A 27,798-nucleotide genomic window follows, 5' to 3' on the forward strand; every position below is an offset into this window, starting at 1 on the left:
TCTAGCTGTCCTTTGTCAACAACAAATTGTCACTGATTTTTGTGTTGAATATAGGCTGTTTGGTAATTTATGGACCTAATAGGTATCTAAAGCCGTTTGCACGTAACAAAATATGTATTTTATCAAAATAATTGTTGAACTGAAATACAATTAAGAAGAAGTATATTAAGAAAAAGGTAAAGCACCCCTGACAGTTAAATCCAGTCACAGACGACTCTAGGGTTGCTCATCTCACTTTACAGGCTGAGGGAGCTGACGTTTGTCCGCAGAGTTTTTCCAGGTCATGTGGCTAGCATGACTAAGCTGCTCCTTGCGAAACCAGAGCAGCGAACGGAAACGCCGTTTACCTTCCTGCCGGAGTGGTACCTATTTATCTACTTGCACTGGCATGCTTTCGAACTGCTAGGTTGGCAGGAGCTGGGACTGAACAACAGGAGCTCACCCCATCGCCGGGATTCGAACCGCTGACCTTCTGATCGGCAAGCCCAAGAGGCTCGGTGGTTTAGACCACAGCGCCACCCACGTTTTTTATCTTATATTTTGGAAATGTACATCCAGTTTTTTTCTCCCTTTAAATTTTTTTGGGGCCCCCAAGAGAGTGGGGCCCTAAGCTATAGCTTGTTTAGCTTATATGTAAATCCAGCACTGAGTAGCGGTGCTGATCATAAGATTACCTACTGAGTTCAGTCAACAGCCTTGAATACTTAGGGTTTATTCTCTTAACCACTAGACCAGCATTCACTCTCAGATTCTGAGTGTTAAACTGAAAGGGCTAGGGGTTATCCAACTGCTGGTGTGCCAGGCAACCACACATCCTGGTAGCTGCAGAAGCTCACATTGAACCCCTTTCTCATAACAATGAATGTGTGGGTGCCAAGGGGCATCAGCGGGTGCTTACCCATGACTGCTTGTGCATTCATGAATGCACAAGGGGGTTCATGTGAACATTTTCACATTTAGTTTGCAAAGCTTATATTTAGCACCGAAATACTGAGAGAGATTGCTGTATGAAACCAGGTCTGAACAGGCCACCTTCACATACGATGTGTGCTCATTTGACTGTATTCTGTGTGTTCTGCCTGACTGTTCAAAACTTTATCTATCAGGATGACTCAGGAAAAATAATTCAAGTTGCTTTCCTTTTTACATTTTGTTCAATGGAGTATTTTCCATGTTTTAAAGCACTTAGAGGAGTTGCTGACGTCAGGAAAAGCAGCACTGGCAAATATTTAATCTCCCATCAGGAAAGGATTATGGAACCAGAAAGCAGGTTAGTTTTTTCATGCATTTTCTACCTGATAAGCCTTGTGACTGATGCCATATACTAATGGGTTTGCTCTCATCCGTACATAAAGGTAAGTGTAACTTATCCACTTTACTGCTTCCTCGACATTTGTCACTGTTCCGAGAGCAATCTGCAAGTAGGAAGAAATAAAATTAAATTTACATGTTAAGAGCTGAAATTGATATAAAGGCAACCATAAATTCTATGAGCAGGAAATGAGGAATGTTATAATGAAATATTCCCAAGCTGACAAATTAAGGGGCTTCATTAAAAAAAAAAAAAGCACCAAGATTTATTTCACTATTTATTTATTTGAAGTATTTCCATTCTATGGCTTTTTCTTGAAATCAGAGGCCCTGACAGAAAGTTTCTCCACAATATCAGTTCTTTCATAGTAGGAGTGCCATATTCTGCCAACAAACTTAGAACGCAGTACACTTGGAAAACCCGATTATGCATTTCAACATTACTGTGATGCTTTATGGAAAATGTTTGCTCAAGTGTCCTGGGCATCAACAGGGTATTGAGTTGCATCCAGTTTTTATCCTTCACTCAGAGAAGGCTTTTTACTTTTGTGGAGAAATTCATGAACAGAAGAGAGAAGGCAATTTCTTCTGATTCTCATTTCCCTCTATGGCTTCCCATCATGCAAATGTCCTAAAGGAAGCTGGAAAACTCACTGTTACAATACGGGAGGTTATAATCTTGCTTTCTGTATATTGGTCTGGGTTTAGAAGTTCCATTCCATAAACAGTAGGAGCTTCAATTCATGGGAGCAGAGCTCTACTCACCAAATGATCCCTTTCAAATGAAACTTTGGATCCTACTGCATCCCATCATCATTTTGGGCGTTAACATTTTTGTACAATTCCAAGTGGGGAACACTCTTCTAGTTAGTCATATGTATTTAAGTGGGAATGCATGCCAAGGTTAACAGATGCATACACAAACACTGAAGTGATGCCACAGAATTTGTGTACAATTTTCTTTAAAAAAATACATTTCAATTATTTTACAGCTATATCCTCCTTTCTCTTGAACTGCACATCTAGCTAAAGGGGCTGTTTTTAAAAGGGCAATGGCAGAATGGAAACTACCACGATAAGACAATGACCTGTCACCCCATATAGCTAGAATATATTGTAATATGGACTCTGCAAGCTGACTCATACAACACAAATGCTGAAATGTGATTGAGACGTATAGACAGGCCCTAAATGCACACAATGTCATCAAACTATATTAAGTGCTATGTAAAAACCAGCACCAAAACTACACCCATTTACTTGGCCAATTCCAAAGCACCAGATTATACGGAATCACTGTAAAAAAAAGTTCATAAAATAAATTCTGAAATTCCACACTTTCATTGATATTCACTTAGAAATTAGCCTCACTGCTTTATATGGAAACTAGTTCCGAGCAAGTGAATTTATAATGGCAAACCTTGCATCCCCAACAAAGCACATTTACTTGAAAATAAGTACTACCAACTCATTCCCCAAGAGTCTAACCATCGTAATCCAATTCCCCTCTCCAAAATTATCCTATAAAACATTTCCATTTGTTCTAAAACCCCAAGCTTCTATCTTATCATAAACAAAACCTTCTCCTAACCGAGCCCCACAACCTGTGTCAGGATGACATGAAGATGTTTAAAGTATCTTTAATACAAAATTCTCCAACTGCATTAATAGCACCAGATTTTGTTTGAGCCAAATTGTATCTCTCTGCTATCATGGACATTTAAAGTCAAATAAAGGTTATTTTGATATCTGAATGGGGCCACATAAAGGTTAAAAATGCAGATCTACACTAAATGAGTGCATCTCCATCCAAACGAGAGGAAAAAAGGGACTAAGCCACAGGCATATCACACAATTTGTTACCTAAACTAATGTATGCATTTGATTTCTGCCCATGATTCAGTGAAGTACTTGCTTGTTCTATTTCGAAAGAGGAGTGAAGGCATTTCATCCTATTACACAACATCATTATTGCTCCTGGAAATGTGATGTTTTGAACTATTGAAACTGTAACACTCCTTTCAGAAAAGGTAACAATGTGCTCCTTCTCAACATGTTCTCCCCCTGCCCTGCTACGATAGCGATATTGGCCTTGCAAAAATTTACCCCTCTGAACCAAAATGCTGCTTTTAAAAATAGATAGCAAACAGGCAAATATGCAAAAGAGCCCTAAAAAAAATCCTCACTGTGGAATTGCACTCGTTAAACATCAACAGGGCTACTACAGAACGAATGGATTAAAGGCTGCAGCCATGAAGATGTTAAACTCTTTAATGTTATTATTATAGCCCTTATTGAACACAGATGGTGCTGCAGAACATAAACTACTTTTGAAGATTTGCTGCCACCTTGTGTCCACTTCAGTGCCCTGTCGTCTTTTCTTTTTATAGAGAAAAAGGAAAGCTGAGCTGAAACCATCTATTTTGTGTCACTGCTGCTTTTTAAACACCTCCCATTTCAAGGAGGCACAGAAAAATATACTGAAAGTATCATCTATCTTTTTTGTTCAGGTCATGTGCAAAGGCCCCAGGGAACTGTGGACACACAGACCTTGGAAGCCCCAGAACTCCCGGGATACAAGGGAGCAGAGAAACCCATTATCCTTGCATGATCACACCTGGGGCAGGTTCCAGACATGAGCTGCCACTTAGGCAAACTCTCTTTGCATACTGTACTCTCCAATCTATTTCCTCAGCAGGCACATTCTGACCTCTGCCATCAGTCAGGAATCCATGCACCACGGGGGGCAGAGGAGGGCCGGCTGCACCCCCACTTCTCCGGAAGAACATAATGGCAAGGGGGACACAAATCTGCCCCTTTCCATTGGCCAAGGAATGGACAATTACAGGAGTTTGCTTCCCGACACCTTGCCAAAAGAACACTCTGCTCCAATGTCCAATTGCCCTCGAGCTGCAGAAGGGGTGGGAGGGAGGAAAGCAACACTCGGGTTCCATCCATTGGCCAAGAGAACAAGGACCACCAACTGGTACCCAAGGAAGACCACCAGAAAGAAAACTGGATTTAAATGGCTGTAGTTCACCATATACTCTAGGCGTTTGGCCTTTCGCCAAAAAGGCTCAAGAGTGGTTTACAACAATCTGTTCTGACTTTGTTTTGGCCTTGAAGAAGAACTGATCTCAACCTTTCCTCTCCACATTCTGCCCCTTGTGTGTCTTGTTCTCTTTGTTTGCAAGCCTGGGCCTGTTCCTTTCCTCTTTTTGAAAACTCATGAGAACGGCTTTGGGACAGAACAATTGTCTGAAGTGGCATAAAAATATAGTAAATAGATAGATGGATATGTAGAAAAGAGGGGCTCTCCCTAGACTTCAGTTCCAAGTATGAAAGCTGCCATAGGCATTGCCATACAAGTACAGCTTCCCCTCTCCCCAAATCTTGGAAGATATCTCTGAGCTGTGCCCTATGGCAGAACCTTAAAAAAAATCCTTTCGGAGGTGTTGGTATACAGGACTTGGACACAGAGAGAAACACTTCATTTTGCGCATGTGTTTGGTAGCTTGGCAAACATGCAAATTTTGACACTCAACATCGCCACCCCACCCACAAGAAAATGAGTTCTAAGACAGGGCTTGGAAATGCTTTTGATTTCTGTGAATGATTCATAACTACATAACAAATAACATTTTAACATAACAGTTTTGTTGGTTTATTTTCTCCAGAAACTTGACTCCTAAAAAAAGCAAAAAAGCATTGTATTGCCTGTTTGATAAGAAAAACCCTAAGTAGAAGGTATAATTCTGCTTTGTTTTTTCTCTTTGCAAAGCTGAATTGATTTTGTTTGTAGGTAGGCAGGCAAAGAACTAACTGTTCACTGTTATTTACAAGAAAAGAAGGCACGTGCAGAGCTCTGTTAGAACCAACAAATGCCAGAGTAGATAACAAAACAACTGCTATGTCCAACTGCCATTAAAAACTGTACACATAGATTAGCTCATTTTCAGAAACATAGACTATAATCAGTTAAAATCACTAGGAATGCTGTCCCTAGAGAAAATAATTATTCATTTATTATGTTTATAATTCTATTATTTTAAAAAAATATCATACAAACGATCCGAGAGATTGTAATGTGGATTAGTTTTGTTTCCATGCCCTTTTCCCTCTCAAACCAACCATACTTGTGCAGATCATCAGTAAATGTACATCATTACAAATGACCTTGTCCAAGATAAGCATAGAGGACACTGTAATGAAAGGAAGATCTACACCGAAAGATGTAAAACACTTTTAATGAACTATATCCCTGCACAAAAGTTACTGGGTAGCTGAAGTATTGAACACTATAATTAAATCAAAATTTGCAAGGGGGGAATCTGGTGTGTGCAGAAGATAGAACATTTGCCTTTGAACTGGCACAGCATGAATTCTTTTCTCAAGTGCTTCAACAGCATAGTCATGCCAGTTTGCTTGTTTTGGAACTGCTACTATATTCTGAATGGCCACCTATTTGCCACAACAGCCCCCCACCCCACCGGCTCAATATATTATGTCCTGCCAGAGCAACCTTCAATTTACTTGTTATTTTTAAAGCAACATTTCTGAACTTATTTGCCATACTGAACAGTGGGAGACATGCTTCATAGTATTTTAAGTCCTTAACATAAGCACTATTTCAGATACTTCCAGAGGCCTGTTCATCTCCCCTTCTCTCTCTCTCTCTCTCTCTCTCTCTCTCTCTCTCTCTCTTACCCTATCATGTTACAGACCATGTTACATACATCTTGGCATCAATCCTGAGCGCTGTGCATACTGATACTTCCCCTCACTTTTCAGAGTATGTTTAAGGATGCCTGGTGTTGCACTACTGTACCGCAGCAGGCTATTTATATAAAACCAAGGCAAGGTTTTCTCATATCCCACCTTGGAATACCCTCCCCACCCATTGCCTCCCTAGCCACACACCCACTCTCTGGGTCATGCCCCTCATCAGCCCTGTCCTTGAACTCTGATGATGCCTCTTGCTTGTCTGCATAAAGGTCAGAGACTTGTATGTGAGCATGCATACAAACTAGCCTACCTATAAAATGTACACTCCGACACTGGCACGTGCCCCTACAAGGTTGCCCAGCAGGGAATGTGCCCCTCAGGCTGCAAAAGGTTCCCCACCTCTCTCCCTTAGAGCACCCAGCAGCTCACAATCCACCAGATTCCCTTGCAGAGCTTATGTGCCCTGGCCAAAGACTGAGAGGCTTCTCTAAAGTGAGGTGCTGGGGGTGTGTTTTTCGGTTTGAGTTCAGTCATGTGCCGCTTCTTTTGAACATTTGAAGACTCACTTTTCCAAGCTAAGTATTGGAAATGTATAAGGGTATCAAGCAGAGAATAGCAGCTTTTGCTTGGTCTTTTAATAACATGTATCGTTAGTATAACCTGTAACACCTATAAACAGCTTACTCTACTAAAGTATCTTATTTTTGAGTGGTGTTGATTATGGAGTCAAAATGGCACCACACACACACACGGTGCCAGAAGGCTTTGGGGAATTCCAAGGTATGCAGAAGTAAAAAACATATTTAGAAAAAATCCACTGTGGGAAACCACATGTTAAGAACTGAGCATGCTTAGCAGCCATGGAAGGCTGACTGACTATTTCAGGGAGGGGTTATAAAATCGAGTGGGAGGGAAGACAGAATGGAGTATTGTGGAGGAGGGTATGGCTGGCTGGCTGGAGTAAACAAACAGGAGTACTCCAGAAGGGTCAACATTTTGTTGCAGGTTCTCATTGTTCTATTTCTAGTTTTCAGGCTGTGCATGCCGTTGCTTATGCAGTCAAAATCCCTAATGTGAGCCACCAGCCATGATGTAAGAGAGAGACCTTACCAGAGATACCAACAATCTCAAATCCATCTTGATTTCTGATTAAATTTCTAAATCACCACAACAATTTACAGTGATTTTATCTAACTAATTTTTTCCTGGGGTTTTTTTAAAACAGTGCATAGGAGTGGGCACTGTGTGTGTTAAAAAACTATTCTTATCACTCAAAAGAAAACAAACAATTTCTGCTGGGGCGTACCTGCTTATTTTGTGAACAAAGGTTTCACAAAACGATCTTTTGGGTCTCTCTATAAGAAGCAGGCTACCTGATAACGAGTGATGTCTTCCACCTGAGGTTGACCACAAATACAATGCCTGTCTGCGTGTGGGACCTTCCTGTAGCAGCCATCTAAGACTGCAGCGGGCTTAACTCGGAAACACAGTTCAGTAAAGGCATTTCTTATGGAAACTGGTGAGAGTTTGGTCAGATAACTATCTCTAAAATACTCTGTTATCAAAAGTAGATACAAAGGGAAAATCTGGTGTTTCCATTTAGTTGGAGGTCCCTTCTGGATTCTATCCAGAAGACCCAACACCTTAGAACATTCCACATTACAACACTGTGTTGCATGTCCGACTTGCCCATTTTATTTTGAAAGCCTTTCCTTGTTTTAACCCTAAATTGGCCTTTAACAACCAAGTGTCTTCCCACTGGGACTGATAAGAATGAAGCAGTTTTAATTATGAGCCACTGAAGCATGGTCTTAAACCCAGCTTAGTGCAAGTGGAAACCAGTTACACACTTACACACACACACACACACACACACACACACACACACACACAGAGGATTTCTGATGTCCACTGACGTATGCCATTGTTCCAACTGTGGCAATCCCCACAGCCACATTAAATACCATTCTGGAGGCTTCCCAGTAGCTTTCGGGGAAGTGCAGGGTATTCCAACAGGAAGAGAATGGATGTAACATCTCTTTGTGTAATTTCAACAGAATTGAACATAGAGAAGCAGGTGGTACTAATTGCTCTCTGTGTTACGTTTGCTTTTTCAAGCACCGTTAAACAGAAAAGCTGGTAACTTTATTAGGATTTCTCCTGGTGACTCCAAAGCCTTTCCCCTCTGATTATAGCAAAAGCTAGTTAAGCAAGAATGGAAGATATTTATAAGATCATCTGAACTGAAAGAGATAAATGACTGAGTTACAATCAAGAGAAACGAAAGACTTTTGTAATTGGCCTGACTTACAATTGATTTTCTGTAATCAAGCAAGTACCGATCTTTCCTGGCTTGTCATGTCAGCAGGAAAAGTCATGTCCAGTGTTCCAGAGTACATAAAAAATGATGGTTTCATGGCCCTGTCAGTGCTTCACACTTTTGCTTTTCAGCATTTTCAGTTACACCAGCTGAGATGCATTGCTATTTTCACTAACATAAGTTTATTAGAAATCATTAACACACTTCAACATTGACCCTCAGTTGTCGGAAACTGGCACAGTTCCTGACCATTGAAGATTAATTTTATGCTTACTGTGCACTAGATCTTTTAAAGCATAATTAAACTTTTACGAAAACGAAATTGCATTTTGGGGTGGCCAAAGAAAAATGAGTGTTCTAACTTTCTTTCTGCTTTTTTCTGATATGGAAGCTAGATTGCCTCCTGTGGTCAATGTTCAAAACAGTACGAGGCAGTCCATGCATGCCCATTGTCAAAATAGAGAGCAAAACAAAGGTCAGGACCAGCAGAGCAGTCCTTCACTTCCTTGTCTCTATTGTTGCCTCAAGAATATGGCATTTTACTGGAAGATTGGGGGGGGGGAATAGGAGAGTGACTACATCTGGGGACCAGGCAAACATTTGTCTTCTCCCAGGCCTTTGGCTAATTAAAAAATCTATGGCATTTAAACCATGTGTCAGGTGGCGGCGGTGATTGCTTTTGATTGTTACTGTTGTATGTATTTTGTGTTTTTGTATTGTAAACCATCCTGTGATCCTCAGATGAAGGGTGGTATAAAAGTAAAGGTAAAGGGACCCCTGACCATTAGGTCCAGTCGTGACCGACTCTGGGGTTGCGGCGCTCATCTCGCTTTATTGGCCGAGGGGGCCGGTGTACAGCTTCCGGGTCATGTGGCCAGCATGACTAAGCTGCTTCTGGCAAACCAGAGCAGCGCACGGAAATGCCGTTTACCTTCCCGCCGGAGCGGTACCTATTTATCTACTTGCACTTTGACGTGCTTTCGAACTGCTAGGTTGGCAGGAGCAGGGACTGAGCAATGGGAGCTCACCCCGTCACGGGGAATCGAACTGCCGACCTTCTGATCGGCAAGTCCTAGGCTCTGTGATTTAACCCACAGCGTCCCCCGCGTCCCCAAAGGGTGGTATAGAAATCTAATAAATAATAACACATCTCAGAGGACAATTGGTATATCTATCATACAAGGTAATACCAGCGTGCTAAATTTTTTGAAGAGATGTAAACATAATAAATGCCCTGTTGGTTCAGGTCAAAGGTCTAGCTACTCCAGCACTCATTTTGTGGCCAACAGATGACCCTGGGAGGTCCACAAGCAGGGCATGAGGACAGTAACCATCTCCTTCTGTTGCTCCCCAGAAATGGGTATTAAGAGCCATGCTGCCTCTGATCCTGGAGGTATTATATAATAATCATGACTAGCAGACACTGATGGCCTTTATCCTTTTCTTTTTTTAAAAAATGCATTTGTTCTCACCCACAATTGTTTCAGATCTGAATCAACAGCACTGTGATGGGTACCTGTGTGAATCTGCACACTATGCCAACATAATCCCGACAAATTAGAAGACTGCTGCTACAGCTTCTAATATTAACTACTTCTTCTTGACCCAAGAAACACCACTCACAGCATTCTCATAGTCTAGGAGACTATGGGAAGGAAGCCCTCTGCAGTAGCCCAAGAAGCATAGAAGTCCACACTTGTGCCGATCCTCCTTCCTCTGGCTCTTATAACTTGACAGAAAGGTATGTGTCAGAATCCTAAAAAGGGCACAGTTTAATGTGGAGCTTGGAAAATGAATTGGCCTCTCCCCTAGTCCTTCCTCACAACCCATCAAACTTCACACAACTCACTTTTTTTGTTTTTACATTTGCATGTGCAGATTGAAATCCACTTGAGAAAGGTTTGTACTGTACAAGGAGAATAATCAGGAAAAGTATAATCCCTTCTGGTAATATGTAATTATCTCCTTTTTGGGCCAACCTCTTACACACAACATGTTGCAGTAAGAAGAGCCATTAAATCTTCTGATGTGTTGAGCAGCTTTTAAAACTGCTTGAGAGCTGTTAAACCAGACTTGGTCTTATTCATAAAAATGGCTAACCACATTAAAAAAACAATTCAGTATTCTTGATTCAGACTCTACAGAGCACTGCTACATTTGCAAAATATGTTACCCAGTGTCACTACGCAAACCCCAGAAACTATTTAGTGAAGCTGTATAATTTAGGAATATAAACAGTACTGAATTTTCTCACATTTTATTCATATTGGTTTCAAAAGGGTCGTATGTATTAGCTACGCAGAATCGCTTAAGAAAACGTACCTCTGCATTCAAGTTGTCTGCCAGACTTTCAAGAAACTGGCTCTCAATTGGATTCTGCTGAGTAAGCAGGGTCAGGTAATGGCTGAGTTTGTCATGTGTTGTAATAATGACGCCTTCTCCAAATTTGTCAAACTGAGGTCGTCCAGCTCGACCAAATATCTGCATGACATCTAAAATTCCAAGGTCAACAAAGGAGCCTCTTTTTGCAGCATAGATCTGTGTTCCCTGGTTGACGAAAAGTTAATAAAAATTAACATAAACACACACGAGTCTAATCCAGATGAGCTGAAGACCAAAATTAGGCAAATACAGCAGGATTTCAGGAATGTAGTTAAACTAATCCTTCCATAATCTGTGATATATTTAAATCTTTACTATCCAACTAGATTCCCAAAGGGGAGAGACAGTTTTTTCAAGCGACCCCCCCCTCCAACATTACTAGATAATTAGCAGCATACCTTGCCCCCACAAACCTACCCTTCCTTTTGCAAACAATGGTAAATATATGACACTTTATAGATTTTAAATGGCTGATATGGAGAGAGGATATGCTCTTACCTTAATAATGACAGCATGAGCAGGAAGATTGACACCCCAAGCTAATGTAGCTGTACAAACCAAGACTTTTATATATCCACGAGAAAACAAGTTTTCCACCAAACTTCTGTCTTGCCGCAGCATTCCTGCATGATGAATACTGAATCCATCAGGAAACATTTCACGCATTTGCTTGTTTCTGGATCTTTGAACCTTTTCATGGACAAGTGAAAAAATAATATTTACATTAAAATACAATAATCCTGGCAATCCATACAAAATTGCTTCCAACAACCACAGATAGGATGCAAATAAACTGCTCTTCTAACCACATTAGTGGTTTGTTGTTGCTGTTACTGGAAATGGATATATTTCATACTGTTACTTCTGTATCCCTAAACAGTAAGGTAAAAGGTAAAGGGCCCCTGGATGGTTAAGTCCAGTCAAAGGTGACCATGGGGTTGCGGTGCTCATCCTCGCTTTCAGGCCGAGGGAGCCGGCGTTTCTCCACAGACAGCTTTCCAGGTCATGTGGCCAACATGACTAAACCACTTCTGGTGCAACAGAACACCATGACAGAAGCCAGAGTGCACGGAAATGCTGTTTTCCTTCCTGCCACAGTGGTACCTATTGATCTACTTGCACTGGTGCACTTTTGAACTGCTAGATTGGCAGAAGCTGGGATAGAGCAAAGGGAGTTCACCCCATCATGTGGATTTGAACCACTGACCTTCTGACTAGCCAGCCCAAGGGGCTCAGTGGTTTAGACCAGAGCGCCACCCGTGTCCCATTCCCTAAACAGTACAGGCCATGAAGGCCAAATGGTGTAAGAGACAGTAAAGCACTGTTTAAGCCAAGTCACAGGGCAACTGGATGTTTTCTACTGCAGACCGCTCCGCAAAGAATTCCACCCTTGCAGTCCAAATACGCATTTTGAGACTCACTCCTTAATTTACTTCTTCTTAATATTTGTATGATGTTAGTGTTGCTGAAGTGGCTCATTTTAGGTCAGACTTGTTATATACCTTAATTCCTAGTAAGCTAGGAAAGCTGGATGTCATCTATAAATAACAAAGTCAAACTCAGAGCCGATTTACTGAAATCAGTGGATTTGATTTCAACAGGTCTACTTTGACAAACATTGGCTATCACCCTGTAACTTTAATTTTAATCTTTTAAACCGTGTTGTGTGTCCACAGATAAAATAATAAACCAAATCAAGTCAATGGAAGTAACTCTTACAAGATCATTCTGATTCAGATGCCTGACTTATGTCTCAGACAGCAAAATCCTGCGCAAATTGAAGGTTTTACAAAGAATATTGGGATTTCATAACATCCTTGCGGAAATGAGCTCATATTTGTGGGCCAGAAACTGAGCATTTGCAATGCTTCTACAGAATTGCCAGATAGATGTATGCTCAAAGGGGCATTCTCGGGTCTTCCTTGAGCAGCACAAGTAAAATACTCAGCGTAGAGGGTCAGTTAATAGGTTTCTAAATATGCACAACTGCATATTTCAGTTGATGCATGTTTTGGAACAGAGGAATGGACATACAGATAGCATCCCAAAACAAAATTGTATTATTTCCCTCCAAAAGATTGGGTTATATTCAGATACTGAATAAATTTCAGTTACCAAATGATGTAGTTCATCTTCAAGACTGTTTCATGGTTAACTTCTGAAGAACTGATATATTACTAGGACACGAAACTCCTTCCTTTCCTGAGGTTGTAGGCAGTAAGAGGAAGCCCATTTTCCAGAACAAACATTTCATGTCTCCAGATTTCAAAGGCACATTAGAAAGGGACTTCTGCTGAAGACCTTAACATAGCCAACCAAACATTACGTTCAATTTACAGCCTGGGCTCAATTCCTCACTTCCTTTTCAGTAGCTTGTAAAGTATGGATGCAGGACTACAAATTACATTTGAAGGCAAAAAAGAATAAATCGAGATTTCAAGGGTGCTCTCTCAGGATTTCCATTAAAAAACATAAAACTGGAAAGACTGCTAAAGTGGACTTTGCTTCAGTGATAACAAAGATAAAAACATGCTCCAAATTGTTCTGCCTCCTAAATGCACACAATCTAACCAACGAAACACATTCTGAAAAGACCTCTGAGTATAGGGAGGAATATAAATTCAATCAATCAATCAATCAATAAAATAAATTCAATGGTTGGTAACCAAGTCCCAACCTACATATTTCAGAGTTCTTTCAAAGGAAACTGATCCTCCAGCAGTTTGAACAATGCCTACTTAGCAACCTTGATTTAATGTTGTCCACAGTGCAATAATCTTACTGGACTTTCACTATTATTGTGTATAACCTTTAGGATTAAATCACAATTAAAGACATTACTGATTATGTTTGTTCAACCTTATGAAAACCAGGAGATTATACAAAATTACTATAATAAAAATCTGTCACAAAGTTCTAACACTAAAGCTCATCTTCTGAGGAAGTCTACCAACACACACATCCTAAGCTGCCAACTTAAGTATCTCCTCAGGCCATAGAAATTTCAGGCAGTGAAAAGAAAAAAGGGCATGGTTGGTGTAAGGAACAGAAAAGAGGATAATGATATGGGATTCCTCACCTTTCCTATCTGTTCTGTCTCCTGCAGGTGCTTTCTTGCTCCTTGACATCAGCTCCCAACAAGGACAATTGTGACATTCTAGGCAATGGCAGATCACATTGCACCATTTCCAAGGAATAGTCCCTTCCAACTCTACAATTCTATGATTCTATGAGCTAGTGTAGCAAGAGTTGTTCATTGTTCCACAGTCCAAAAACAAATGACCCAAGGTGGCTCATATGATGGTAGTCTCCTCCCCCCTAGTTGTTTTTCTTTAATGTTCTCATACAATCTTGCATGCAGAGAACAAAACAATGTCATTATGATGTATCTTCTCTCAAGCAGTAGCCAAGAGAGATTAATTTTACTATTGACACTTTCCCTCAAAATACCTTGCAAAGGAAAATGTGCAATCCTAGAGTGCTGTAGAGATGGTGCGTCACAGGGAAAACAGAACTCGTATATCAAAGGCAGCAACAATAGCCATCTTAATGCAGAATAGAATGAATATGCATACTCTACTTAGGGGTATCTAAATAATAAATACATTTTAAGCTGATGTACTTTGGATTAAGCAGCTTTTCTCAATTTACTTGAGTAGGATTAAACATATTTATCAGGTTATATCCATGCTGCCATTGCATTAGTAGAAGAGACTTTCACACATGCAATGGGACTTTCTCTTCCTCATTTCGCCCTGTGCGCTCTCAAAAATTTGTTCCAGTGGGTTGAGGGAATATCCACAGCAGATTCTTGGGGTGAATGGGGGCAGGGCTTCAGGAGGGGAGGAGAGGTTGGGTAAGCCCTGCTTTGTGAACTGAAGTCTGTTCTGTTTACACAACAGCAGCATTAGATACAACCCATTGGGTGGGAGTTAGCCAATGAGTCCTGTCAGCAGACACCCTGCCCAAGGACAGCCGCTTGCACAATGTGGCTTTCCCCCTGTGCGCTCACAGTGGGGCAGCCAGGAGAACCCTCAGAGCAGAGGAAGGCATGCCAAAATGCTTGCCCTGATGGAACAACCACTTTAGTGAGATGTTGAATTCCTCCCATTATGTTATTTATTGTGGGTTATATTCAGATTAGTGGAAGGAGACCCTGAAGCATCTGCAGGAAGGAGGAGGGGAAGTGATTCCGCATTCTCCCTGAATCTCACAAACATCTGCTCAGAAGTTAGGGAAATGGTGCTGGAGGGCTGCAGAGGGAAGGGCGAACCCACAAAATTCACCCCTTCTCATAGAATCATAGAATTGTAGAGCTGGAAGGGGCACCAAGGATCATCTAGTTCAACCCCCTGCAAAGCAAGAATCTCAACTAAAGCACCTGCTTAAAAACCTCCAAGGAAGGAGAGTCCACTACCTCCTGAGGGAGTCTGTTCCACTGCTGAACAGCTCTTACTATCAAAAGTTCATCCCGATGTTTATTCGGAACATCCTTTCTTGTAACTCGAATGCATTGGTTGGTTCCTAGCCTCTGGAGCAGGAGAAAACAAGCTCGCTCCATCCTCCATATGACAGCCCTTTAGATATTTGAAGACGGCTATCATATCTCCTCTCCTCCTCTTCTGCTAGATCTCAAACCATTTTGTAGAGAGAACTGCAAGGATGAATCTTATTCTATATTTCTAACCAGTATTTCCTATGGTGACTTACCTTACAGGGCAGCTACGAGAAAAAAATGAGGTGGAGTAATGTATCTTAGTTCATATAAAGTAGTTACAAAATAAGTTATAAATACGCCCTTCATAATATGCAACCAGCTGCCAATATACATGACTATAGTTAGATATCTAGTCATACTAGTAATCTATGAAATGAGTAACAGCAAATTTCATTATGCCAGCCTGAACAACTCTATCATCCTATATGCAGATGCCATACCCACAGCAATATTAGGTGGGTTCAAAAATATGTAGTTATCTGCTTTTGAGGTGGCTATATCTTTCAAGAAAGTACATTTAAAACATTGTCATCAGGAGACAGAGGCCAGCATCGTCCAGTGGATGGAACATTAGGGTTGGATCATTAATGACAAGGTTCACAAGGCAGCCTCTGCCAGACTCAGATGTTTAGATATTACAGAGAAAAGTGACGGAAGGGGGGGGGAGGCTACTTGTGCTTTTGCTTTCCCATTTTTTACTGCACTTTGCAAAGCAAGATGTAAATGTCTCAGCTATAACTGAGATCTTACTAAGAAGGAGAGAGAGCAAGCCCCTGTGCTTCAGTTTTCTGTGCTTTCCCTCTTTTTCATTCAGCCTAAGATTGGTGGACAACAAACTGGAAATGAGTTAAAATAGCTTACTCACAAAGCTGCAGTGCAGGGAAATGAGATTATAAACATCTCTTGCTAATTGAAACATTCTATATAGAATGATAAACACAAACTGACCCCAAATAAATGGACTTCCAGGCAGGCTTACACAAGTGGACAGGTGATTCTTACAGGACTATCCTACTCAGGTATACTCTGAAGTCTCACTGTGCTTACTTGGGCTCACTGCCTAGTAAGTGTATTTAGAATTGCAGTCTTAACGTACTACATTTTGATCTACTTTCCTGTAGAACAGAAGGAGTGCTGGAGGATTGCATACATCCAGCCAGGTGCTTGTTAAATTCTTGCAAATATACAGCCAATTTAGGCACCTGACATTGTTGAAGCATAGAACTGGCACCAAAGAGACATTCATTAGTCCTCAATGGTGCTGTTTTGCAAGTTTCAGAGACAAACAGGTAATATACATAATCATTCAGTTGTTTTATACCATCAAGGCATATTTAACAGGGAAGTGTAAAAAGCAACTACACTACCTACAGGAAGGCATTATGTTATTTGGAACATCTGTTATCATTTATCACCATTGAGCATGTTTGAACACAATGGCCCAGGTTGGATGATCCTGGCTTAGTAACCAGAGATTCATAAGTGTTTTCCTCACACAAGCTGCTTTGTGTGAGCTGTGATTAAACCAGGAAGTCTTTAACCATAGTTTCCCATTTTGTCTGAACCAGCTTCAGTCTTTAAACCAACTTCAATGGTTAAGATCCTGTCTTGTTCTGATGCTGGTGAGGATAGTTTCCCTGTTCAAGCAACTTATGGTTAATTAGAGACTTCTTGGTTTGATGACCGCATACTGTGAAGGGAGGAATCAAGGAGCTGTGTGTGTGAGAAAGACTTCTGCAAATCTTCACTTAAGAAACCAATATATGATCATCTAAATCCAGCCAATAACTGCAGAAAGTATTGACCTTGTTAAAATCATTCCATTTGTCACATTCCCCCTCTCACCAGCTTAAAGTAAGAATAGAGGAAAGCTTCCTTTCAAAGTGCTGCGTGTAGAAAGTATATTGGAAAACATAATCAGAGTATAAACAAAGGTACTAATACTTAAAAAAATAAGATATTAAAAGACAGCAGCAAACCAGATTATATACTAAAAACACAATCAAATAAAAAATGTGCAGCAACAAAAAATTCCACAAGGTGGCTCTCAATACTATATATATGTGTGTGTGTGTGTAAATATATATATATAAAATCTCATACATTTTAGTGTTACATTAAAATGTTTCTGTTCTGAAGATAATTTTCTATTTAAAACTGATTCAAAACTAAAATGCTGGTTTAAGGCATGTGACGTAGAAGTACATTTTTTAAAACATAGTCTTCCTCTCCCCGCCCCCCTTTGCTTGGTGTGAACAGCTAACTCAAGGTTCACATAACAGATAAGTGGTTAGAAAATAAAAACATAGCAAACCTTTGTAAAGTTGCAGGTGGTACTTTATTTATAGATTGCTTCTTTTCAATCATCACACCAGCTCAACAACTTTGCTAAAAAACCAACTTTTGTGTTGGGATATTCACTTTTTGAAATATGGCAACAGGAAACTAGGGAGATTAGGGTTGGGAATCAGTGAATGAGTCCTGTCAGTGGAAGATCTGTGCAAGGACTTGTGGTTGTACAATAGGGGTTCTCTTCTTTTCTCCCCCCCCCTCCCATGCCCCTGAAATTGGCTTTGGTGTGGGGTCAAGAGAACTCCGGGAACAGCATGCAGGTGGAAGAGAGGGAAGCCAAAATGCCTTCACACACTGCTGACTTCCTCCCCAGGGTTGAAATGCCTACAAATGAAGCTCACTCAGTGACCTTGGGCCAGTCATCGTCTCTCAGCCTAGCTACCGCGCAGGGTTGTTATATGAAGATAAAACAAAGAGGGGAGAACAGCGTAGAACGCATTGAGCTCCTTGTTCCATGCCCCTCATCCCTAGTCACTACTGAATTTACTAAAATGCAACTTGAAAGACTGTACAACAGCTGCCTGTGGTTTAGCATTATGTCCTAGGAATCTCTAGACAAGAAATGTGTTTGTCTTTTAGTTAAATCTTAGACACTTACAGCAACTCCCATGGTGCCCCGGATAAACACTTGCACATGCTTCTAGCCTCTAGGCATCTGTCCCAAAGTCTGTGCCCTGGGGAGCAGTTGCAGTAACAGTGGGCCCTTGCCCCTCCACCAGCTTATGTACCCTCACCTGATGGGGTGCATGTACACAACCTGAGACTTCTCCTGCGCAGAAGGCATCACTGCTCTTCCCTCTTCAGGCCTCTCCTGGTTCTAGGAGACAGCAGGGAGGTAAGTGGTGGGGATTTAACTGACCCAACCCTTGCCTGAACAGCCTCTTCCCCCAACATGCCCATCTCTGTCTCTGAGGGCCCTGAGCATTCCTCTCCCCCTGCTGCCCTGGCTCCAGTCTCATGGCCGGTGACAAACCCCATAAATGGCTTCCCCCCTCTCCTGGATCAATCCCCTGGCCTCCTGCCTCCATCACACGCTTGTCAGAGCCCTGCCGGTCCCTGACACATTATGTCTGAAGCAGGCTTTCAACTCTGATTAGCTGTTTTTTCTATAAGCCACTGTTTTCCAGATCCTGTCTCTCTGTGTGTGCGTGTGTTCCTTCTCTGTCAACTATTTCCAATTCTTAATGTTTCTGAAAGGGATTGACATCATCCATAATGCCTGAAAGCTTTAGTCGAGAATAAATTCCTGAGAGTAATTCTTAATTACTTACAGATGTCTGTTAATTCCTATGAGAGGTTTTATTTCAAAATTGAAAGGGCAGGTTGTCTCCTGTCAGACTCTTAAAAAATTCCACTGGCTCTTTATTTTGTCAAAATGTTATGCTACGTGGAATAGGAAGCTGCTGAAGTAAAATAGACTCTCTCTTCAATGTCATCTTTCCCAGCATGAGGACAAAAGTAATTTTGCTTCTAAAACTTGAACGAGTTTCATTATTGACCGGTATCCAAACAAATTACAGTTTGTTAATGATTCATGGTGTGGGTTATTCAGAGTGAAGGGGAAGACATGCCTACAACTATCCACATCTATCCACACATGCATGTATGTGTACATACACACTATCACTGTGGGTCTGCCTCTCTGCCATATGACTATTATGACAGAAGAGTCCATGTGCCCCAATTAAATCAGGGCGAAGTCAAGCCAACCATGTCCCGACAAAGCTGGGTTGCTCCTCTATTGGCAACCCATAAGACACAGAATTGAGGTTGGAAACGGAACTGTCCCAGGAACAGCAAACCCTATGACCTCCATATGTTGTGGACTATACTTCAATCATCTCTAACCACCAACCATATTAGCTGGGGCAGATGGGAGTTGTAGCCCCAAATATCTGGATGACACAATGTAGATAACCCCAGACTATGGAACGCCTTCCCATCAGATATCAAAGAGATAAACAAGTATCTGACATTTAGAAGACATCTGAAGGCAGCCCTGTTCTGGGAAGTTTTTAATGACTGGTGTTTTAATGTATTTTTAATCTTTGTTGGAAGCCGCCCAGAGTGGCTGGGGAAACCCAGCCAGATGTGCAGGGTACAAATAAATTATTATTATTATTATTATTATTATTATTATTATTATTATTAACAACAACAACAACAATAATAATTATGCAATGTCTAATTTATAATGTTTGGTTACACATGTCTGAAGCTAGCAAATATCTGCTTTTAGCCCCCTTGCCCCCATTGCTATATTAAGAACAGAAAAATGGAAAAATATTGTAGAGCTGCACTCAAAGTTTCCATTGCTCATAATTTCATTTTTCGGATGGATGTGCTGGACAGTTCACAGCACAAGCCAACAATGAGGGAGGAGCAAAGGGCCCAAGGGTGCGCATCAGCAGGTTGCTCTTTCACATTAAACCATAGTGTATTTTTGCTATGATGGATAATGTGATGCGCAAACCAGGCCATTTCCTCTTTTGAATACAAGGTGGATAAGAACACAAGTTCATTTGGCTGCAGTGGATTCTCCCCCCCCACCCCCATCCCTAAACTTTATTCTACTGAGATATTATCTCATTTAATTATGCCAAAGATATTGCCAGAGTATAGATGGGAATATGAACAGTGTTAATTAATAACACCTCTTATATCTCATTCTCCTACATTTATTAAACACTTTTCTCCATTTTATAAGTTCATCTGCAGAATTTTGTAATTACCTGCTTAGCAAGACACAAACCGGATTAACTTATCTTTTACTGAAAAAGTATTATTGTTCTCAGTAAGCAAATAAGATAATCCTTTTTTTAAAAAAGTCATTTTCATTCAGAACATTTAAAAATAAGTCTGCAGTAAAAGGAATTCATTACAAGATTGCAACATGCTAAAATCAGAAGGGGAGGGGGGAAATGCAGAAAAGGATGCTAACAGCAGAAAGCCCAGAAGCTATTTGGCAGCCAGTGCAGTTGGACCAGGATTGATGTCATATGCTGAAACTGTCTTTTCCTGGTGAGCAACCTGGATGCCAAATTCTGCACTAGCTGAAGTTTCCAAATTGTCATCAGATGCAGCCCCATGTATACCATGTTGCAGTAATATAACCCAGAGGTTACCAGAGCATAGTCATCAGAAGTTAGGCAATCTCTGCCCAGATAGGGGCGCAGCTGAGCCACCAGCCAAAGCTGATGGAAGTCGCTCCACATCACTGAGGCCACGTGAAGCTCAAGCCATAGAAATGGACCCAGAAGTACCCTCAAGCTGTATACCCAGAATGGACTCTCTCCTTATTGGAGGTTTTTAAGCATACGCAGGTGGCGCTGTGGGTTAAACCACAGAGCCTAGGACTTGCTGATCAGAAGGTCGGTGGTTCAAATCCCCGTGACAGGGTGAGCTCCCGGTGCTCGGTCCCTGCTCCTGCCAATCTAGCAGTTCGAAAGCACGTCGAAGTGCAAGTAGATAAATAGGTACCGCTCCGGCGGGAAGGTAAACGGCGTTTCCGTGTGCTGTTCTGGTTCGCCAGAAGCGGCTTAGTCATGCTGGCCACATGACCCGGAAGCTGTATGCCGGCTCCCTCAGCCAATAAACTCCAGAGTCGGTCACGACTGGACCTAATGGTCAGGGGTCCCTTTACCTTTAAGCATATGTTGGATGTCCATCTGTCATTAATGCTTTAGCTGGGATTCCTGCATTGAAGTGGGTTGGACTAGATGAAGCTCAGTGTCCCTTCCAACTCTGCAGTTCTATGATTCTATGAAAGCTGCTGACATTTTAAGCAAGGTTATATCTGAAGCAAGCCTTTGATGTGCTCTGCTTCGGTTTTGTTATGATAAATGTTTTGCATAAATGAGCAGCAAACTACAAATGACTCTTTCCTGCAAACATCAGCAGATGAAAACATCTCTTTTGTTCGTGTGTCTCACAGGGCAGTGAAATAGCTCCATTAATTATCACTAATGAGAGAGCAACCTATGGGTTTTAGCAGCAAACTGTCACTTATGGAAAATAATATTAATGTTTTAGTAATGTGTAGCTGTTTCTTAACAGATGGATTTTAATTAGCATGACACGTCAAGGAGTACCAACAACAACAAAAAATAGTGAACACACTTAAATCCCATGTTGAAATATTAGTAGACAGCACACGTTCTTCCACCATAAATTAACCATGGTTGAACTTTGCAGCCACAGCTGGAGCCAGGGAGAAATACAGGTGTCAATGGTAAGAGCTCAGTGAATAAGTAGAGCAGGTAAATTATTAGTAATGTTTACAGTTGGTTTGGCAAATGAAGTCAAGGATGCAGACCTTCACTTCGCCAGCTAGAGCCAGTTTCCACAGTACTGGGGATGATGGTTAGATAAACTTAGGAAGACAAGTCTGTCAACTGACATGAGCATAAACTAAATATACACCTAAATGTACTCACAGAGCAACATCTACACTCTATTTAAGACCGCCTTAGAATGCCAATGATTCACTCTTGGTAAGCTACCATAACACTAGCATTGATTAACAGCCAGCAGCTGCCACAATGTGAATGTGAAATACTATCAGAGATACAAAATGTTGTGAATATTTTATTTATCATATTCATATCACATCTTCCCCCCCCCCCCGGGAAACTAGGAGTCCTACAAACAGGGCCCACTTGACACTATATTCATGGGTGTAGGTGTCATGTTGTTCTAGCTAAAAGATTGAGGCCTTTGAGAAGAATACACACGGTGCTCCTTCTCAGTGCAAAATTAATCTCCTGGCAGCTTAAAAATGGTGGCATGAGAAGGAACCAAGTTGAGGACAGCTCTCATATAGTCAAGATCTTGTGATGTTTCCAAGGTGGTGCAAGAGGGTTAAATGGTATATTGGCTCCCATGCTATGAGGCAACAGCAAAAGTATTATGGGTTACTGCTTACTATATGTTTTGACATACACCTGACTTGCACAAATCATGAATGCCACATTCATGTTTAAAATACTGCTTTCATCAGAAAAAAGTGTATTTGCAGCCCTAGAAGCAGACACAAAGTAAATGCAATGCTTGTGAAATTTAACCCTAAGAACGAATCAGTGTGTTCAAACACAGAACCAAATGTTTAATCCATTAAAAAAAAGAAAAAGAAAAACACACCACAGTAAGCAGTAAAAACAGGAAGGTATTAATGGACCTTGTTTTGGTAGGACATCAAAACCAATTAGCCATAGAAACCACTTACTTGTTTTTCTAGTTGCCCATAGTCAGGACCTTGGGTTGGCAAAAAGTAGCAAATGTGACCATTATTTTTAGCTTTCTCACGAAGAGCCATTGCAGTTCTGACAGTAGCATTCCGTGCATGAACAAACACCATCACCTTGAAATAAAAGAGATTTTTTTTAAAAAAAAATGAGCAATAGGAATTGGTTAATAATACTAGTGATTTAGGACTAAATTAAACAATAAAACACACAGAAGTCATTTTAATCAGGGTTAGTTAACCTCTGGCCCTCCAGAGATTGTTTGATTCAAATTCTCATCAGCTTTTGCTAGCATGGCCATCGATCAGGGAAGAAGGGAGATGGAGCCCAACAACCTTTAGAGGTCCACAGGTTATCCAGCCTGTTCTAATTAAGAGCAAACAAATACAGTGGTACCTCGGGTTAAATACGCTTCAGGTTACAGATGCTTCAGGTTACAGACTCCGCTAACCCAGAAATAGTACCTCAGGTTAAGAACTTTGCTTCAGGATGAGAACAGAAATCGTGTGGCGGTGGTGGCGCGGCAGCAGCAGCAGCAGCAGGAGGAGGCCCCATTAGCTAAAGTGGTGTCTCAGGTTCAGAACAGTTTCAGGTTAAGAATGGACCTCCGGAACGAATTAAGTACGTAACCAGAGGTACCAATGTAGATGGTATGTACACTAAATGAAAGCATGTACACTTTCCCCCCTTTTCTTTTTCACAGTCTATAATTCATTTTCAGAGCTCTAACTTAGGCTTTGTATATCTTTTTATTTCAGACTACTGAATGAGCACATAAAACAGAACAACACTGCAGTTCTAAGCGGGTTAACTTAGCCTGTCCTAACTATGTCAAGAGATTTTTTTATTTTATTTCAGTGGCTAACCTCTATGCATTACATTATGCAAATAAGTTGGGAAAAGTAATTTGGAATAGAGAAAAGTGGTTCCACAGCTACAAGCTGTGTAATTAGATCTGTACTCTGAAGTTCAAAGCTAGTTCTGGTGTCTCAAGAGCTGAGAGCTTGTGTAGCTTTTCTTAGGGAAAAACTAAGCTTTTAAATGACAAAATATGCAAGCAAAGCACAAAGGAAATGTCTCCAGGTTAGCACTACAGAATTTTATGACTATCGGGGGGGGGGGGGGAGAGGGACTAACAATTCTTGCTGAAGACTTTTAAAAAACACTACTGAAAGTGGTTTAAAGAAAGAAGGTGATACTTTCCTTGAACAGAGGTAGTTTTAGCAAAAAGAAAAAAGAAATAAATCAAAAATATATTTCTTACTATGTTAAAAATGCAACAGTGGATTTAATTTCTACCAAACACAGCACCTTCTCCCTCATATTCTGCACTGGGTGGCAACAAACAAACAGCTTGAGGCAGCTTCCCCCAATCTGGCGCTCTCATGAACTATAACTCTCATCGAACCCAGGACAATGTCCACACTGCTGGGAGTTGTAGTCCAACAAGTTGGTTAGATCATGGTGCCAATAATGTCAAGGTTGCAGGTTTGAACCCTGTATGGGGCAGCTGCATATTCTTGCATTGCAGGCAGTTAGACTAGATTATCCCCAGGGTCCCTTCCAACTCTACAATTCTATGTGAAGTGAACACCTTTGAGACACACTTGTCACTGAACATTCCATTTTGGTAGCACTACCGTATTTTTCGCTCTATAGGACGCACTTTTTCCCTCCTAAAAAGCAAGGGTAAATGTGTGTACGTCCTATGGAGCGAATGCAGGGGGGAGGCAGGCGGGAAAAGCCCCCAAGAGCCGCACACAAGCTCCGTGCGCTCTTGCGGGCTTTTCCACAGGAGGGAGAAGGGACTGACTGGCCGCATCAGTCCCTTCTCCCACCTCGTAGAAAAGCCCACAGGAGCCACACACCCTTTAAAGAGCTTCTGCGGGCTTTTGCGAGAGGTGAGGGAATCCCCCCACCTCCCAGAAAAGCCACGCGTTCTTTAAAGGGGTTGCGTGGCTTCTGCCGGTTTTGCGGGAGGTGGGGGAATTCCCCCACCTCCTAGAAAAGCCAGGAGAAGCCGCACAGCCCCTTTAAAGAGCGCACGGCTTCTGCAAAAGCAGGAAGAAGGGCTGGGAGAATCGCACAGGCTGCCTGTAGCCTGTCCGCTGCTCCCAGAGCTGGGGAGGGGGGAAACATATTTTCCCCCTTTATTTCCCCCTCTGAAAACTAGGTGCGCCCTATGGTGCAAAAAATACGGTATTTCCTAGTCAACCTTTTTGATGGGATGGCTGACCACCATTGTTAAGACTACCAACAAATGTGGGTATTCTCAAAACATTTCCAAATGATATCTGTGGCTAGAAAACTTAATCATTTTGTTGATCTCAGTCATTATCACCAAAGAGTCTGGTGGCGGCAAAGGCAGATTAAATGGTGACATTTTGAAGCTGACCAGTTTTGGCACAGATCCTTTTCCTGCCCAGTGGAGCAGGCAGTGGTAAAATCCTTCTTCCGTGATGCCACTGCAACTGACAGTTATCATCCTGTTAAGAATTTCAGTTTATGGTTAAACTAGTAAGCCGGGGGGGGGGGACATTTTGGGGCGGGGTGCTTTATCCAATTTTGATGCATTTTGGCATCTGGTTTATAAATAAAAATTAATTCAGCTTGAAGTTGAACAAACACTCAGACTTTGATGAGCAGAAGGCTTCATCTCATGCCCTTTGATTATCTGTAATTAATATTGCTCATCAATAGAGAGGAACACTTAAAAACTAGAAGCCACTTCAAGCTGAGCCATGTTAGTTCTCCATGATTAAAGTTAGCTCTGATAAGCTGGGCCTTTTGTTGTTTTCTTGCTGGGCTAGATGAATCAATGCCTCCCAACAGGAACACTTGATGGGGTATAAATAATAAAAATAAAATTATCATTATTGTTTATTATTATTGTACACCAATGTGGCAAATCAGCATCATTCTCCCTCAGCATCACAACATCAGTCCAGATGTTGTGGACTGCCATGTCCATCATCCTTGACTACTGGGCATGTTGGCTGGTGCTGATGAGAACTGCAAATCACAACATTCAGAGGGCACCATGCTGGCTATCCCTGCTGCACACTATTTTTCAAAGCCTCATTTCCCTGGAGATTTCTGCTAATTCCCCAATGTACTTTTGGCACAGTGGTTGAAATATTTTGCTTAGGGTAGGCATGGACAACCATTCTACAGCAATGAGTGCTCTTTAGCAAAAAGTGTAGAAACTGTGAGCTTTTCTCATTCTGATAAGGAGGTTGCAAAGGCAATTCCCTTTTCTCAAACTAGGATTTTGCTTGTCCATGGATTGTGGGAAGATTTACAGTTCAGTGCTATCAATATATCCAGTCTTAAAAAACTTCTTAAAACTTTTGCGTGCAAGTCAGTCAGTGGTGGCACACTGATGGGTCTACTACTTCCAATAACAACCAGCATCTTTTCCCCTTCCCTAGTTTGTGTGTATAAATAGGCAAAGTATGCTAGGATGACAAAATCGAAAGAAGATACATTTATCACTTCAAGGATAAAGAAAAGGGAATGTCTTTGCTATATCTTTAGTAAAACAGAATTTTAAAGGACTTGATGTCTGCCTCTCCCTGACCTACTTACTGTTCTCTTCCATGGAATTACTCTCTTGCTAACAAATCTCTTTAGTGCTTGACATCAGCTTTGAACCCTGTTACATCTAATAGTCTCCATGGCCATTGCAGATGCTGAAAATCCTGTTAACCATCAACTTCTTCAATCCCCCTTTGGACTCTAAAAGTTTCCTAGGTTCACGTATACTTGACCACCAAAGCAAACGATTTCCAAGATACTACCTAATTTAATTTCAGTTCTATAAAATGGCTAGCTGGTAACAAGCAAGTAAGACATCATTACTTTGTGCTTGGTACAAACTTTACATCTTGCCGTCTAGATTTACAGAGCTGCTCTTGCCCCTTCAACATTTGCTGAACCACAGCAAGTATTGCAACAAGCACTATTTTAGCCAGATGATACATCTGTCTTGTTATTGGCAGATTCCCCTGCCGACTTCTAAGAGACAAATGATGAACACCTACAGATTTTGAAGCTTATTAGCAATATTGAGATCGGCTTTTTTCTGGCCAGCTGGGTTTAAAGTGCTATTCAGTCTTTATTTCCTCATTATGGTTTCCTAAATAAGATTACAGCCTAATTAGGAAAACTTTCAAGTATATCAAACCACACCATCACCGGTGATTTAGTTAAAACAACTTCTGAATATGATGCATGAAAGGGATAATGGTTGAAATGACTGCAAAGCATTTGTTTCCAGGATATATACTTCAACAGCCTTAAAGTTGGTATTTCAAATATGCAAGTCATATACTCCTCTAATTCTTCCAATGCAACTGGATGAAGCATTTTGCCAGCATTCATATTCAGTTTCCTTGAGTTTTGGCTTGTCATACTATCTGGACTATCTTGAAAATATGACCTCCTTTGAAGGAGAGACAGGCCATGTAGTATTTCAGCTACTTTTGATACCATTAATCATGGTATCCTAGTGGACCATATCTGTGGTGTGGAAGTTTGGTGATTCCTTATCCTATCTGCATGACCACCAGCAGAGAACTGGGGGACTACACGTCTAAATCTTATGGGGCGTTGCAATTGGGTATCCACATTGGGAACAATCATCAGGAGGTTTGCAACACTCAGATCTAGTTTTCTGTTTCTAAGAAAGGCCATACATAAGCTGAACCACTGTCTGGATGCAGGGGTGCAGTGGATGAGAGTCAGTGAACTGAAGCTGAATCCAGTTACAGAAGAGACACTATGGGTAAGTGGGTACCAGGTCTGACAATTGGGGTGTGTGTGTGGCCAGCCTGTACGGCCTCCCTTTGGAAAACAGGTACACGGATTGGGTCCAACTTTGTCTGTGGACCTAGGCGGCCTCTGTGGTAAAGAGTACCACCTGCTTTGGCTGGTATGTCAACTACACCATTTCCTGGATCGCAATA

The 27,798-nt window shown here is 41.3% G+C and overlaps 1 protein-coding gene across 2 annotated transcripts in view; it reads right to left on the reverse strand.

Moving 5' to 3' along the window:
• The window catches only part of ASCC3 (activating signal cointegrator 1 complex subunit 3), a 203,282-nt gene that overhangs the window by 81,327 nt on the left and 94,157 nt on the right, over nt 1-27,798 (reverse strand). For both annotated transcript variants that reach the window (XM_053381539.1, XM_053381540.1), the window contains 4 exons: nt 22,813-22,947; nt 11,237-11,428; nt 10,679-10,903; nt 1,296-1,415 (listed from right to left, as the gene is read on the reverse strand). In XM_053381539.1, coding sequence (XP_053237514.1) covers nt 1,296-1,415; nt 10,679-10,903; nt 11,237-11,428; nt 22,813-22,947 — 672 coding nt within the window. The remainder of the gene's footprint in view (nt 1-1,295; nt 1,416-10,678; nt 10,904-11,236; nt 11,429-22,812; nt 22,948-27,798) is intronic.

This window comes from Podarcis raffonei, chromosome 3 (genome assembly GCF_027172205.1).
Source record: "Podarcis raffonei isolate rPodRaf1 chromosome 3, rPodRaf1.pri, whole genome shotgun sequence".
Lineage (NCBI taxonomy): Eukaryota > Metazoa > Chordata > Lepidosauria > Squamata > Lacertidae > Podarcis > Podarcis raffonei.